The following is an 18,014-nucleotide window of genomic DNA, read 5'->3' on the forward strand; positions in this document are numbered from 1 at the left end:
TAATACACCTTCACACCATCTATAGAGCATATATTTTAAATTTCAAGTCTTTTACTCCAAAAACATAGGACTTCCATACAAATTTCCGACCCCCGTTTTACCTCCTTAGGGGTGGAGTTTCGTAAAATCCGTTCTTAGCGGTTGTCTACACCCTATAAAGAACTCACCTGCCAAATTCCAAGTTTGTAGGTGTTATAATTTCTAAGATTTCATAATCATGAGTAATCAATCAGTGTATTTCGTTTTTATATATCGACCCGCCCCGGCTTCGCACAGATTACTAAATATAACATAAAATATAAAGTAAATATTTGCAATATAAGTTAAAAAAAAAAAGTTTTTTACGACATCACATTCAGTCACATCAGTGTTCCTCTACTATATTATACATGTATTATACATATAAACCTTTCTCTGCAATCACTCTATTTACTAAAGGAAACCACATCAAAATCCGTTGGGTAGTTTTAAAGATCTAAGCATACAGACAGCGGGGAGCGATTTTGTTTTATGTAATCATGTAAATTGTTATCACGAATCGAATCGTCACAAAAATTTTGGAAACAATTCATTAATTTAGCAGAATAGCTCGTTAATCATTTTACATCACAGATTTTTTTTTAAGGGAGTTATATTTTTCCAATGTAATTAATAAGCTATTTGACAGCTCCTCATTACGGAAATAATAAAATTTTCAACGAACTTTCACAATTAATTAGTTAAAAGCTGAAAAGTGAGATAACTCTATTTGAAACTCGCCGTTTTCTCATTTTCTTCAGGAACAACGTTTAACTCCTTCTAAATTACATTCTAATAGCCGCCGAGATACTACGAAACCCATTAAAATTTTAATGTTAGATAAATAAGAAAAGTTTTTGAGCGCTGATATTTTTATTTTAATAGCTTGTCTGGTACGCATAGTGTTGTTATTATTAAGTGATTACGTGGATTTTTTAAATCGTTTTTAGACTTTTATTATTATCTCAAATAAAATAAAAGTCGATATAATGTTTAATTTATTTTACTATTATATTGTATTTTTAAATTACGAAATTTATTACATTATTACGTATTTGTATGGTTTATTTGTGGGTGTTTGATTAAAATGTTGAAAAGTTGGAGGATTTTACTTTTGTTCTTCTTTGAAGATGATTTTCTTAAACCCGACGGAATAAACGTTGCTGCCAGGAGTCACTCGCAATCATTCTTAATTTTTTTTATAACGGTTTATTACACAACTAAGCGGGTGGCATGCCATTCGCGTGCGGAGTCTTTTTTCATATATTTTTCAACACAAACTGATACCCAATAGTTCACGAGTCGACGCGAGCGTCGTCGACTAATCATTATCTGTTGTCCTTTACTTCCCTCGGGCGGAGGTACAGGAGAGGAGGATAAGGGAATCTGGGTTTCGAATAATAAATATTAATAAAAAAACAAAGAGACCATGCAATGTGGCGTCAATAGTTATGAACAGAAAAAAATTCCATTTATAAAATTTTAATTGTGATTATATCTATTATGAAATCTCGTAAAACTTATAAATATTTATACCCTTTATTTTAAAGGAAAAGGTGATAGTATTTTTTTATTTACTTACTATTTGCTTATGAACTTTCAAGAGAAACCTAAAAATTATGAGACATTCGATTAACCGGCAAAGTAAAACTAATACTTTTAACACCGTAAAAAATATGAAATAATAAATAAATCCTTCATTTAGAATTAGAATAACAATTTATAATCGCCTACAAAAAAGGACGAGGTTACACAATTCGGCCGTATAATTTTTTTTAATGTATGTTCGGGGATAATAACTTCTTCGTTTATGAACCGATTTTGATAATTCTTTTTTGTTGAAGATATCCTAAGGGTACCATGGTAAGGAAACCAGGATCTGATAATGGAATCCCAGAAAAATCGAGGGAACCCTCGAAAATTGTAGTGACGACTAGTGCGTTTGTTAATTTTTTTCGTCTACTTACGTTGTATTATTTGTCGATGTAATTTAAATCGGTTTTTTCATTTGCGATCAAACAGGATTATATTCACTAGTAACATAAAAATAATACATCTGTCTACTTATCAAGTAAATGTAAAACTAACAATGTATACAAGATACGAAAAAATAATTCGATTACCCGTCAACGTAAAACTAATACTTTTACCGCGTTAAAACAATCATAATTACTTACTGTATAGAGTCGTGATGCCTAGCCTTATTCCCTCGCTTGTACAACGTCCCTGCTGCTGCAACACCTGCGAGTAACGCTAATGCTGCTGCTGCACAACCCCCAGCCGCGAACAACACTCCACCAGATCCTCGATTTGTGTCTCCAGCGAGTCTTGCTGTTTCGTTTTGAGTTACGATTGTTGATAAGCCTGTAGCGAAAATTAAAATATGATATATTTTGTTATTTTAATGATTCTTTGATGTCGCTTTATATTTTTATAATAATTATATGTGTATTTTCAATAAACAATCTAAATTGATGTGTTCTTTATAGGTATTAGTAATATAATATGTTATATTAATAATATAAAAAACAAGTATTTTATTCGTGCTATGGAATAATGAATTAAATTATTAACGAACATAATATCAAAAAGGAAGATGATGTTCCATTTATCTAAATTAAATTAAATTTAAATAATATATTCATTAATACATAGTATCGTTACGACTCATCAACATTTATCTAGAAGTATTCAATGACTAATCCATTGAAGAATATTACTTGGAACCCACTCAATAAAATATTAGGAATAATAGAAGAACTTTCAAGAAATGGGGATAGAAAAAGGCGATGAGCGAATATAATCTACAAAGCCACACACAGCATGTCTCGTCTCACACTTCAGTTATTTAACATTCTTAAATAAAAATAAGGATGCTATGCTTTTGTTAACTTTTACATTACATTTATAACAATGGTACATATTATAATTATTTACAAGGAAAGAATAAAACTTAAGCGTCGTCATCTTATCATGTCTTTTAAATATTATAACAATGTTTTAGAAATAAGTCCTTTATGTTAGGACTTGCTTCGACTTAAGAGGTGGACTTAAAAAATATTGAGTGATTTAAGTTTTTTAGTACCAATGATACCTTTTTTTTAAGCAAAATAATCTTTACAAAAGTGCTACATAAAGTTTTCGTCGCAAAAATATATCTATGCATATATTTGTCCTTTTTTAATTCTCTATTGTTCCTAAAAATAGTATGTATACTATATTTTCCTTAATTCGAATTACATTTCCATGGTTAATATATTTTGTTATTACATTTAAAATAACACACTAAAAAGAGTCCAGAAGTCTCAAGGGATGATATACTCGGATCGAAATAGGTTGTCTTGGTTTTAAAATTATTGACCACTGCTGAATTTAAAAGGCCCTGAATTCATGTTTAAAATTTATTTCGTACTCGACGAAGAACATATCGTGCTGAAATTTTTAATACATCTAGAGAATTCTCAAACACGTGTACATTCATCCGGAAGCGTCAGAAGTCAGCAGTAGAGCAGCAAAGTAAACTAAGCACCTAAGTCCTTTTTTTTCAATGTTACACACATCAAAAAGGTATAAAATTTAAATTCCAAATTTAAAATACAATGATAATAATATTGAACAAATAATAATTAGAATATATACAACTCAAAAGCTGAAAACAAACAAGGCAACATAACACAGATAAACGATAATATAAGCATTACATCTATTAATATTTCAAAAAAAAACAAAGATATCTATTTTAATGGAGTAGTCGCGTGGTGTGTAATTTACTGCTAAAGGCAAAACGTATCTAAACGTATCTAACAGGGCGGTAAAAATAGTTCCCATTGAAACGCATGCTCTTGACAAATTTGTTAGTTATAAAACAAACTTTTGGCGCCGTTGGCAAAATTCTCATACACCAAAAACTATCTTAAGACATGTTTAACTGTTGAATCGGAGTTTAATCATATGATGTAAGCGTATAATGTGTAATGGAAGTAAAACAATAATTATCAAAATATTGCTGGAAATTTTCACATTAGAGAAAGTTAGATAATTTAGCAAATTAAATTTAAACGAAGCTAAACTGTAATTAAAACATTTTGCACGTATTACGATTTTAACTTTACACGTTAATTTTAAATAGTCACAACATTTTACCTAACTAATAAAACTGGTTTGCATTTCAAGTTACTACTTCTATCGAAAATCGCCCATCTACATACTATAGTTTCTCTGTCCATAGGAATAACGTTTTTATTAATTTTGATTTATTAATACTTTCTGATATATATATACTAATAATATAATATTATTATTTCAAGACTATTTTATATAATTTTATTAATTAAACTTGTAATATTTTTTATTTCCATTGCATTAAGAAACGTACTGTTCCACTATTTTATCACTGTACCGATTGGATTTTTTTATTAAATTGCATACATTCGAAATTCAAAACACATCTAAAGCTAAATTCATGAAAACGTATTAAAAATCTAGTATATTATAAATTTAATTGCTGCATTTCATGAGCCTGGCCGAGAAAAATAAGCAAGCGTGTTAAAAGAACAAGGATTCAAAACTAAGTGTGCACTTAACCCATATTTCCCGTGGCTTGATTTGAAAAAAAAAATGTGATTACTATATTGTTTTGCTTATAGTGCCATTAGTATATTGACTTATGAATTTAATATTAAAAAAATTCCAAACTACAATATATTAGTTAAAGAAAAATATTGTCTTACTGTTCCTAGAAGCTAAATTCCAAAATATTTCTGATACATAATAATAATATACTTTGCTAAAATATAAGTAATAAATACGTCTGTGTGTATATATGAGTAAATCGACAAAGATTTGGTAATTATGTTAATGTTGGCTATTCTGATATAAAATTTAAACGGAAAACTTATTCAGACAACAGACATCCAATCATTTCCCAATTTGCTTACAATTACCGACATTCGAATCGCGAATTTGATAAAACGCACAATAAACTTGACATAGGGAACATAAAATTTCCAAGTCAAATAAAAGTACAATAGAACAATCGATACTTCCTTGTAAACACATTAAAGAGGGGTTCGAGTACCGCCCCTCATAATACGTCTTCATCCCTCGCAAAATATCCTGTTGCGTCTACTGATTCGTCTACACGCTAATAAAGAATGCGAGGGAGTGATTTGTGGAGTGAACTTGTATCCGTTCGAGTGTAAGAGTGAAATGATTTTGTAGCTCCTTAGACGGTATCCGTTGTAAAAGAAACTTGATTACCTTTTAGGGATCACTTATCTTATTCATTTTAAATCAATTTCTTTGAAAACGCTTTTACAGGTATAATTGGTGTTATTTGTTTTATCATCTATGTTTGTACGGTGCATGAAGCTAATTCAAAGAATAATTTTGTTTTTCATACGATTTAAAATATTTTAGACTTAATATATTTTATATAGGTATTTTTTTATACAGGTAAATCTAAAACGGAGTTTGTATGAACGAGTTGTTCGGTTTATATAAAATTTATTATTATAATAAATAAATTTACTCAAAAAAAACAAGTGTTATATTTATTTGACAGAATGCAAAACTCGAAGAAATCAATGTATCCAGATAATTATTTTCCGCGTTGACTGGAAGAAATAATGCTGGCAGCATTTCGGCTTCGAATCAAAATTCCAACTGTCACCAGAGGAGGCCTTGATTCGTGGAATTCCACTTTATTAAGTAATTTAAAATGTTATTATTCTATGTCCTAATGTTTTGACTTCAAACGCACGAAATTATGTATATTCTCGTTATTCAGTCTATTCAGTTTGCATTATTGGAGCCTTTGACACCGTCATTCTAATACGAGACAAATCCAGATAGTTAACGCAGACTAGATCCCACGTAAGTATCCGTCACCCTTGCCAAGAAACCAGAATTTACCAATCAGCTTTCTTACCATCATCGCCACAATAGAATAAATTTCATGTCTAGACGTTTTTACTAGGAGTAGTTCCAGGAAATTACAACCAAATCAACTATAAAGTTTATGTATTAAGTAGCTGTAAAGGTCCTGTAGCGAACTACTAAAGAATCAAGTAATTTCCTTGTTCTTACCACTAATACTACGAAAATTAAAAAAAAGTTATGTCCATAATTTGCTATAATATGCATACATCAAGGTACGTGACTAGACCTACAAATAATATTTCATTGCTTAAAATTTTACCTGATTTTATAACAACTGTTGTTGAAATAAGTGCAATTGTTATGGTAATACGATGTCAAACCATCAAATGCTTATCTGAGCCGAATTATTCGCTTTATCGATAATGAAATGCGAAGTCAAAATATTTCGAGATAAATATCCAGATATTGAAGTGATATTTACTTGAAGTTTAAATTAGAATACGTTGATGATAAAATTATTTCATAAATAAATAAATAAATCACGTTCGTGATAACGACTCTAGGCTTATGGGAGCGAACATCTTTAATGTTTAAATGATACATTATGATAAACAATTAATTATGTAGATTATTTAATTGTCCTACTACTACTCTAAAAATAGCTATAAATTATTTACTCTGTTAACTCTATTAAAAGACAAGAAAAAATGGTGCTAGAGTAATAAGTGTGTTCTTGTTTTCTTCTATAAATTATGACAATTTATTGTCCTCCTACAATAATACCTACAAAAGAAAGAAAACTAAACTTTTTTCCATTAAGCTCAATTTTTATTTTCTTTATACTATTGAAGTACGTATTCAGCCATTACAGTGGATTGCACGACAGCTATTCTGAATAAACACAGGATGATAGAAACCCCCTCTTCGAAAGGCGGTCGGAGTCGACAAATTTATTGTTATTATTATTGCCACAGACAAAGTGTTCGAGAAACTCCAGTTTTATAATACTTTATGTGTTTTTAGTGTATCTATTGGTTGTTATAAAGAGATCGGAGGGGAGGATATGGTGTAAGTTTCACTATTTTTCATATAACTTTTATAAGAGGTATATTTTATCCATTGAATATTATCATTATGGACTTGAAATGTATACGATATTTATTCAGTAATAGCTTTACGAGATAAATTCAATTGAATCCTTTTGGAATTGGGTTTTAGTTTAACTACTTTTTTACGTAATCAAATATTTCAGTAGTTTTCATTTATATGCTAAGAAGAGAAACAGATGTGTTTGTGTGTTGTTTATGTTTCCGGGCCTACAAAACGGGTGTTAATTTTACTGGAGGCATTATTTACATTAACCTATAAATTTTATGTTATATAAAATCTATGACTATGTCTAAAAACAAAAAAGGTAAAAAATCTCGAGAACAGTCAAAAAACAAGGAAATATATTACATTTACATTTTACCTAATAAATTACGGTGCACAAATCTTACCTTTCAAACAAATCTTGTTCCTTTTGAAAGTGAGCCGCACGTCTTTATGAGCGCGGTCCGGCGCCGAAATGTTCAATTGCATCGTCACCAGTATTTCTGCACTTCTTGATCCCGTACACGGTAATCGAACCCTAGATTGAAAGCATATTTTTTTATAATTAATGAAATAATAATTTTAGCATATCCTATAATTATATTAAGCTTGTAATTTTAAAGAATACTAAACATAAATAAGACTCAAAACTCGAAAACAGCAGAACTTTAAACTCTTGGTTTTAATGGTCAAGTGTTATTTAGTTTCTTCTGAAACCAATTAAAATAGCTATGAAGTATACACAGAAAACGTTTTCTTGGGATAAACATGTCCTTCATATTTGTATTTCAATGTCATGTATATTTCTAAACTAATGTATATATGTATCACACGTGTAACGGGTATGTAATCTAACGTATACGTAAACGAATAATAAAATATTGCTGTGTGCGTCTTTAATATGACAAACAAAAACGATACAAAAATACATTGTTTCAGGAGTATGTGGCGTTTAACCTTAAATAAAATATACATTGTATGTAGTTATACAGATGAACAAATTTTATTTACTTTGATATATGCGTAGAATATTACAATACAATAACAATATTATATTTTATTTAAATATTTAAGGGTAAGGTTTTGTGGTAGGTTATATTTTTAGTGGATTTGTACAATACATGTATATTGATGACAGAACTTATATCCTGCTATACCAGTCCAGTAACTCGTAATTTATGTGGTTTATGTAAGCCTAATTTTTACAATTTCAATGTATACCTTAAATATTCCATCAAGTAACTAAAAGAAATAACAAAAGAGATTCACATGAAACCGGTCCTAAAACAATATATACTTGAAACACATTTAATAAGATAAAATAAATACCACCAGCAATATCACGGATATAAAAAAAACTTCAGAAACAATAACAGTTACGCCAAAGCTCCCGGATATCACGAGGGAAAACTTTGACCTTGAGCCGAGCTACCTACCTAAACGTCTGCAGCGTGGTAGGCACGTAGCCTCGCTCGGATATATTGACTTGCGGCGGCAGCATGGCGCCTCTGCTATCGTAGTCTATACCCATCACGTACGGCAACTGCAAACAACACTTGTATGAATAATGAATGGTTCTTATCATATTATGATAGTATTTGATATATGATATACAATTATATTTTATTAATAATAATTAAGACGTGATTCAGTAGAGCTTTTCACATGTTATTCTAATAATTTAAAATAACAGTGTAAGTAAAATTTAACTATTATTATTACATTATAACTAACCTATTACATACATTAAATATTGTTAAGAGACGTAGTTATTGTCGCATTTATAAGTCATCTTATAAAAATTATAAAAAAAGGAGAAAAATAGAACGCAACGTAACGAAGTTATAAAATCGTTAGTAAAGTATTAGACTTTGTAATTAAGTCTTCTCTACATTCATCTATATGCATAGGATTATAAACAACGTAGATAAATATTTTTACACGTTTTATAACATTGCTGACATATTTGAACGAAAAATATATTTTCATTGCACGTTTCAATTTAATATAGTGAAGTATAACTCGAGAAGCAATATTGCTTTTATGTGTGGAACAACCAGAATGGCGTTCACTTAAGAAATTTCATTTAGAATAATCAACTTTTCTGATAACATTCTATGCAAGTCAACTAGGCCACATTAAATTAATACTAGATTTACGTAGCGGTTTTACTTGCATTCAGTTTTAGTACATTGACATTAAACGTTTATATTGCCTGTTTCAGTCTTTATATAAATTAAGTAAACAATATTTTCTAGAAAAACAATATTATTATATATATCGTATTCGGACGTATAATATAACGCTTGTTAAAAACGTGTATCTCTATATATTTGCGTAGAAACTACTGAAGAGATTGTAATGTAATCAGTTTCGCATCCGAGCTTGTAGTATAAAATCGATTTTATACCAAGAAACGAAGTTTTTGGAATGTTATCATAAAACTATAGCTCCGTAACAATATAAATTTTACCACATGTATGGGTACTTATTTGTATACGTTTTTACGTGTAGTAAAAAAGGCACACAAGTTAATGAAAATATAAAAAGAACTGATTTATGACGTTATTTTCTAGTGAAAAAAGTGTTGTTTAAATAACTTTGTCTCGTTCCATATATGCCATATGTGTCATGAATAGCAAACATTTATGAAAAGCGTTTTGATCTAATAAATTCGTAGCCAGACTATAAACTGCAGTATTCAGACTGCGACTATCACGAAAAGCAAGTGCGCAGAATTTAAAATGTCGCAATGAACTAGCAAGAAGTGGTTCCATTAAAAGTGAGAAATACTGTTTTCTTTTCAAATTGGGTTTCAAATAAAACAGTCTAAATGACTTATGTACGTCATTATATAGTTTTAAAATACTTTTTTGTGAAAATTTTAAAGTTACAATATTTGAAAATACGAATTTATGCTTGCTTAAATTTACTAACTATTACTAACTCTCTTTATTTCATACTTAAGCGAATTATAACTAAAAACACAATATATAAGACACAAAAGTAACAGAAAGGCGACAAATTGATGAATACAATTAAATTTCAAACGCTTTTAACGAATTACTTATAACGTCTATTAAATAAATCGTACAACGAACACTCGCGACGGAACACGGTTCAGAATTTCAATGAAAAACGAGGACATAATCCGGTCTTTTGTTTCGTAAAATTAAGCGATTTAAAGCCAAATTTGAAAGTGGGGAAACAACATCGGAACAATTAATGTTGCTATACGAAACAGTGATGCAAGGAAGACTAATTCAAAACTGTTAAGGCGGGTATTGAGCGTTAATTACGGACCCATATATTCTCCTTCAAGTTATTTGCAATGAAAATTTAATCTTGCATTGATTCGGAGAGACAATATTAAAACACATTATTATTTAATACGAATACATATCCTCATTATACTTTACGTATTCTTATTTGAAATATATTATATAGATAATTAAATGTAACATTTTCGTAAAACCGGCTTTACATTTTTCATTTGTTAAAATTGTAATTTTAGTTTTGAGAGGTTACTTTTATCGAAATAAAACATCAGCGACGACACAAAATTATAATGTTATGTGAACGATAAAAACTTCAGAATTATTTTAAAATTACCTTAAAAGTCTAAATTTACATGTAATTTTTACCATTTTTTAATGTATTAGTATATAATAACTATTTTCAACTCTCTAAGGCAATTTACTTTATATAACCTTGGATTTTATACATACGTTAAATACGTAAATATAATGAAATAACCTTTGAATTCTGAACTTTACAGAACAAAAAAAAATTACTAGATTACTAGATTGTTAATTTTAATATAGTGATGTTGAAACGATTATAGTAAAATGTATATTTTCTCTTTATTTCAGCACTGTATCTATAATATCGCTTGTATTACTACTACAATAGGGAGATCAACACATGAACAGTGCGGAAAAAATTACTAACAACTACCCGCCCAGAATACTGCAATACAAAATAAATAGTTTGTTACGTTTTGTATTTTAATTTGAAACTAGAACAGGTTTTTAGTTTTTCAAGATTTAATCATTTTTCGCCGTTTCCTATACTCTGTAAGAGTACCGTAATTTATAAATTGTTTTTTTTTTACAAAAGAAAACTGCAAAAAAATCTGGTACATAATCTTTTACCAACCGGTCGCTTCCCTAGCGCCTGCCACATAAACTCCAAATCCGCAATATGCGCTGGCACCGGCACTATGAAGCCTGTCGCGTATGTATTAACCACACCCTCCCTGACGTAGAATAATTCAGCGTCTAAGCCTGGAACAAATAACAGTTTGTTAGGAAGAAATTTGCAAGTCACTTTTGTTATCAAAATTAACGATAGTTTATTCCTATTAATCTAGTAGTTTAAGCTGTTTACTTTTGGTATCCTTTGAACAGACTGTTAAAGAAAAAGGCCCTACATCGAGGAAATCTACTACCCCCTTGTCGCAGTTTGTGACAAGCCCGTTGGTGCAATTTGTAGTGATCTTGTATTCCGCTTCGCGGGTTCAATTCTGGTGTTCACTATAGGAACAGACGACCATGTGTCTATGTTATAGGAAAACAAAATCTGAACTTAGAAGTTGATTTACGGGCCTATCAACGCGCGATAGCCTATAATGTTTTTTTAAATATAAATTTAAAATACATCCACGGGCTTTTGAAACGACCTTTTTATTCGTTAGACATGCTATTTTTGCATCAAAGTAGGCGTTATTCAACAACATTATTGCTTAACTTAAGACTATCTTAATGTCTCTAACAGAGACGCCTATATTAAATATGATTAAATATTGAAGTATTAATTATGATTAGATATTGAAGTCGTTTATTCGTCGTTATATTAAACGAAAATATGAGTACATCGTTAAAACAAAAAAGAGTACAGTATAAAGGAGCAGCATTTCATGATAACTTCATTTTAAAAGGCCAGAGAGCAATAAATAAGTCGAATTCGCATCTCGTTCGTTTTGCTTCAGCAATTATATATTGGCATGCGCATAAATCATGCTTTCTCCCGTACCCGCTTGTAATGTTGGCATATTTGTTAAATATCGTAAATAATTTTTAGTTAGGACTGTTCATAATTATTTGATGAATTATTTTAAGAACTGATAATACCAGATTTTTATTTTTTGATATTTATTAATGAAGTACGATGGAAAACGCTTTTCTTTTCTGTTTAAAAGGAATAGATCATTCATATAGTACAAGCATATTGTAAAAAGGTAGATCTAGAACTTGTTTTAATTTAATTTTTTTTTTTATATAAGCGTGATTTCATATTTTAATAAATAAATATCTTATAACATACACACACGGGCGTCTATGCTTGAGGTAAGCAAATTAATGCTTGTGTTATGCCAACAGCCGGCTGATACAAAAAATTTTATTTTTTCATAAATATATATAGAAATAATACATATGTAAATATAAATATTATATCTTTTTAACTCAGCGTCAACAGGCTAGTCAATAAGTAGCTAATATCCTCGTGAAAGTAGACATAACTTATAGGTACTTTATAATTATATGAATCCTTAAAAAATATTTCATGAATGCACCACTCTGATAGTTTGAAAGTTTCTGTTGCAAATGTAAATAAGAGTACGAGTAATATAGAGTCTAAGTAATGCACATTTTGAGTTACTTCATCTATATTTCAGATGCACGCTCTCAAAAAATTGAATTATTCTAATTCTACAGCATGAGTGTTTAAAGTAACGAAATGGCAACTCTAACAAATATACATAAGATCTAAAATGGCAGAGATAGTCTAGAAAATTTTACCAAAAAGATAGAGACGAATGAATGCACCGAACAAATGGTGCTACCCCAGATGCTGGTTCGATTCCCGTGGGACGTAGTGCGTCAAATTATCCAACTAACTCCATTTGCAAAGCAAAAAGTCGACGGGTACCGTCGAACAATTTTGGTCCTCAAACATTTTTGTCCGATAAGATCATGTGGATTTACTTTATTTCCAGAGAAAAATGTAGCAGTAAATCTTTAACATGATTTAAAGTTTTGCAACTTCATAATAGTCGTTTTTTTATATACTCCACTTGTTTCCCTTTTGATCTTATGACTTCCGATAGTATTTAATAAAAACATTATTTAGCTATTTAAATTGATGTTTTAAACAAACTTAGCTATTTGCAACACATATGGAATATACCTACCTTGTAATACACATAATACATACCGCAATATCAGTGATATGAAATATTAAAAAAAAATTATAAAGAGGTAAAAATTTCGTCACGATTTGGTTTTTAGAGAAATTAAAACTTAATTAATTATTCGAGTTTTAGCTATCAATTTTAAGATAAAAAATATTTGACTTACGTGCAGGTTAACGGAAATATTTTTAAAACAATATTGGACCAAAATGTAGAGACTAACAAAACAAACAGTGAAATGTATCATTTTCGAGTGATGCTTGTGATATTAGCTCAGTATTGAAAACGCTAGTGCAGTTGAAAAAAAAAAGATAAAAATTAAAATGCTGGATCATCCAATCAGCGTTCATTTGGAGGCGGCAAAGCGAACGCGACATTCAAACGGACTGAATATGAAGTGGCACTTTGCACAATTGATGAATCACTACCCCTACATTGGAAATGCACATATAGATATTAGGGTTGACAAAGTGAGTGAGTTGATCTTGAAAAAGAGTTTTTTTTATGTAAGCTAAAAATTATAATAATGAAAAAATAATATAAATATTTAGTTTAAATAAATATGTTCTATTAATCAATTGATGAATCACTACCCCTACATTGGAAATGCACATATATATATTAGGGTTGACAAGGTGAGTGAGTTGATCTTGAAAAAGAGTTTTTTATGTAAGCTAAAAAATATAATAATAAAAAATAATATAAATATTTACTTTAAATAAATATGTTCTATTAATGATTCTCCTATACACATTATTATTTATGTATATGAATAAAAAATATAGTGTTATTTTCGATATTCAATAAAGGAAGCTCCAGTTTTAAATAGGTAGATTAAATAAATAAGAAGTATTTCCAATAGCAACAGCTACAAAATTTGTTATAAATTAACTACTAAACTAACAGACTATACAAGAGTAAATTTTTCAGCCAGCATTCAAATCGTATATATATTTTTTTTAACAAAATAATTATGAATTATATAAGTTAAACTTTCCAACCCTACGCCTACGCATCCCAGTCTCCCTTGCACCTTCAGACAATACAGACGTCCGACACCCTAGATATCGCCCTGTAGCCACTTTGAGTGCCTCATCGTGTTTATCCGTTTACTATACACATCTGTTTGTTTAGAGTTTCTCTTAAATCTTATCATTTAAAGAATTTACATTTTAAAATAATTCACATAATTATATACAGATCAGCATAATATACTGTTATGACCTATTTTCCATATAGGTAAGTATTTTAGCTTAATCCACCACGCTGCTCTACTGCGGGTTGACGGATATGTTCCCTACTAAGAATAACGATCGCTATCAGGCATTTATGATAACGACTGGAACCGATGGCTTAACGTACTCGTACTTCGTATTTATTTGTCTCCCATTTATCTATGATATTTTGACAGTATTGAAATAAATCATAGATATGATACCCAATGTATTACAAACAGATTAAAAAAGTACATGAAACATATTTTGGGCCTCTTTGTTCTATCTTAAAAATACATGTACCTATGTGAGTAGTTTTAAATATTGTTACGTGGCACGGAAACCTTCGTGTGCAAGTCTTACTTGAAATGCACCAGGTTATTTATTTCTGCAATTGATTTAAAATATGACTTTAGTATTTATTGATTTGAACGTACTTTTGTTGTGATTATTTTAAAATAATAGACAAAAAAAAAACAATCAACGGATTACGCTCAAGCTCCGGCTAGGATTTACTCCTATGTCGAGGGTCCTGGAACACACCCAATACGCTCAAACCACGGCAAAAATCTGTCTGTGTGGCCAACATAAATGTATGGCATGTGTATGGTTTAAACCCACAAACCAGAGCTATGACATCGACGTGTGTGAAAATTTAAGATTATTATATTGTACCGATTATTAACATTTCGACCGAAGTTTTTTTTTATTTATTTTTTACTATTAGTGGGTACTTAAAGTACCATATTAACATAATGATAATTGAATTATATAGTCTTTGAGACAATTGTTTTCTAATTATAGAAATGTACTAACAAGCGGATGAGCCCCGCGGCGTTCGCTTTGTAACGAAGGCGTGAATGTACACGTCGTTACAAGACTCAATCTGAACTTGTTAATGAGACCACCCTATAAGGCATGAGGGTAGAAATATGCACTATGTTTCTACCCTCGTGCCTTTTGTTAACATTTTTCAGAGTCTTGTTAGCGACATATTTACTTTATCGAATCGTGTTTGTGATTTTGCATCTCTAATTAAACAATGGAAAATGAAAACTCGTTGCTCATTAGTGTGGGGTTTTCAAGTGTATTTTTTTTGTACGTTTTTTTATCTGTATGTTGATAAGCTACTAGATCTCTCATCTTATATATAAAATTCTCGTATCGTGGTGTTTGTAGTTAAACTCTTCCGAAACGGCTTGACCGATTCTCTTGAAATTTTGAAAAAATTGGTCTCAGAATCGAACAACATCTATTTTTTATCTCCCTAAATGTTAAGGTGTGCAGTCTTTGTGGGTCTCCCCACTGTGCCTCGGAGAGCATGTTAAGCTATCGGTCCCGGTTGTCATCATGTACACCTGATAGCGATCTTTACTCATAGTAGGAAATATATCCGCCAACCCGCATTGGTCAGCGTGGTGGATTAAGCTTTGATCCTTATCCTACATGGGGAAAGAGGCCTATGCCCAATAGTGGGATATTACAGGCAAAACTAAAATAAACATTTTTTATCTGTGTATGGTGTGACAGTGCTTACAGATGAATAATAGTTTCGTTTTTTAACAGATATAAAATAAATATTATGTTTGTTAAAGAGAAAAAATAAAAATAACAATTAAATTAATTACCATTACCACTCATTTTTTTATAGGTCCAATATTTTTTATTTCGTAACCTGCAATTAAATTTCCATAACTTACGATTAGTAGTTCTTATGTTAGTAGGTAATGTTTAAATGGACAGTTTGTGGATGGCCTAGTAAAAAAAAAAAATAATTTATTTGTAAGACGCTTTAATCAAATTATCATGAAATAGCTAACGTGTCATTATAAAGGATTTTAAAGACCTGCAAACACCATAGTGTCCATATAAAATGTAACAGCCAACGACACGCACTCTGATTTCAACGTATAATGACTCATTACACGTAATTATGGATAGTGTGACTCCATTGAGCTTGTAATTTGCATCATTTTACTTACACTGTACCAGGACTTCATAGTTATAACTTTTAAACAAACATTTTTTACAGTAAAACATAAGTTGATATGATTTAATATATATACATATGTATTTTGTTGTGAGTCTGAGTAATATCTTTATATAACAATTGTAGAGCACGACTAAGGACACTCAACGATTTTTTTTTTCTCACTTCAAATTTATAATTATTCATTCACAATACACACTTTTACCACATTTAATACGTTATCACACTAATCGCTTATACGCCGCTTATCGAGTAGCAACGTTAGCCGCACAATAATTAAATTATAACTTCTCTTTCCAATAGATTACGAAATGGTGACTGACCAATCATAAAATTAGTAATAACTATTCGGAAGACGGCTCTTCTGGTACTTCAACAAATAACAATTACAGTAAGAACACTACAATCTAATGAACTTACAATCAATACAATCTTATAAAATTATTAGAAGCAATAATTTGAATTATAAACGTATTTATTGTGTAACAACCCTACAAAACAGATAATAAAGAAAGCAACTGATTAATCGTAAATTAATATTAACCATTCGGAAGATGGTGTCGACATCTTTGTACTCGTATCAATACAAAATCCAATATTTTAATAATTGTTAGAATTACACAATGGACAAAGTACTCGTACATTGTTTGCAGACCCGAGCGTGGTTGAATAGCTACGTCACGTAAGTAATGATCCTACCGGTTATTTCTAGTCACTACCTCCCAAAACAAAAACCTCCAAACAAAAGTGACAAAGAGACACTTATTTCAGCAGAAATGACGGATTAACTTCTAACTCAAAGCAACTAATAGTGCATGCAATGATGCTTTTTGTAATTAGAAAACAACTTTATTCGACAATCGTTGCATGGATTTTTTTTGTTTTTGTAACAAAAAAAATATGGTAACGGTGTGGTGGCGTGACGGTGGGGTTTAGCGATTTCTAGGCAAGGAACTTATAGCCAACCGTAGGAACCCTTTAGGAACTGATAAATACAAGTTCCTTGTTTCTAGGCGTTACTATCCAACGCGTTTAAGTTTTTGTATAATTAATTTAGTGATATCACAACAAATATAAACCCACAAATAGCTGTGTCTATCATTACCTCACACACAACAATTTGTTATAAATAAAGTATACATTAAAACAACGACTAAGAGGGTACATGGAAATTAAAATTAACAAGAAACGTAAATTTTCATGTAATTAGTGGTTTGTTTATTCTCACTTGTCCGAGGACCATATATTGTATAATGCCACTTGGGATGGAAACTCAAGGAACATTGATCTATGCTGTTGAGATTACAGTGTCAACTTAACATTCAAGTAAATTATAGTACGATTGCCGATTCACTGGTAATATAATGACCAAATATTCTATCTATATATCTAACTTGATAGTTATTGTTCGTTTTTTAATGTACGTGTTTTATACACAAACGCTTTTCGTTTCTCTTTCATTATAATATAGATTAACGGTGTGTCATACAAAATAATTTCTTTGCTACTTACATTAGGTTTATCATAATAAATAAAGTAGTAGTGTAGGACCACAAATAACTTAAGTTGTTACTTAATAAAGAATTAAAAATTAGGTAAAGCTTTAGATTAGGAAAAACCGAATTTC

The 18,014-nt window shown here is 30.2% G+C and overlaps 1 protein-coding gene across 1 annotated transcript in view; it reads right to left on the reverse strand.

Annotated features, from left to right (window-relative positions):
• Window positions 1-18,014, reverse strand: part of LOC123667435 (tyrosine-protein kinase Drl) — a 47,502-nt gene that overhangs the window by 11,673 nt on the left and 17,815 nt on the right. Inside the window, exons 2-5 of the mRNA XM_045601356.1 lie at window positions 11,149-11,276; window positions 8,427-8,533; window positions 7,398-7,528; window positions 2,196-2,382 (exon numbers count right to left, since the gene is read on the reverse strand). Coding sequence (XP_045457312.1) covers window positions 2,196-2,382; window positions 7,398-7,528; window positions 8,427-8,533; window positions 11,149-11,276 — 553 coding nt within the window. The remainder of the gene's footprint in view (window positions 1-2,195; window positions 2,383-7,397; window positions 7,529-8,426; window positions 8,534-11,148; window positions 11,277-18,014) is intronic.

Source organism: Melitaea cinxia, chromosome 1 (genome assembly GCF_905220565.1).
Source record: "Melitaea cinxia chromosome 1, ilMelCinx1.1, whole genome shotgun sequence".
NCBI classification, from domain to species: domain Eukaryota; kingdom Metazoa; phylum Arthropoda; class Insecta; order Lepidoptera; family Nymphalidae; genus Melitaea; species Melitaea cinxia.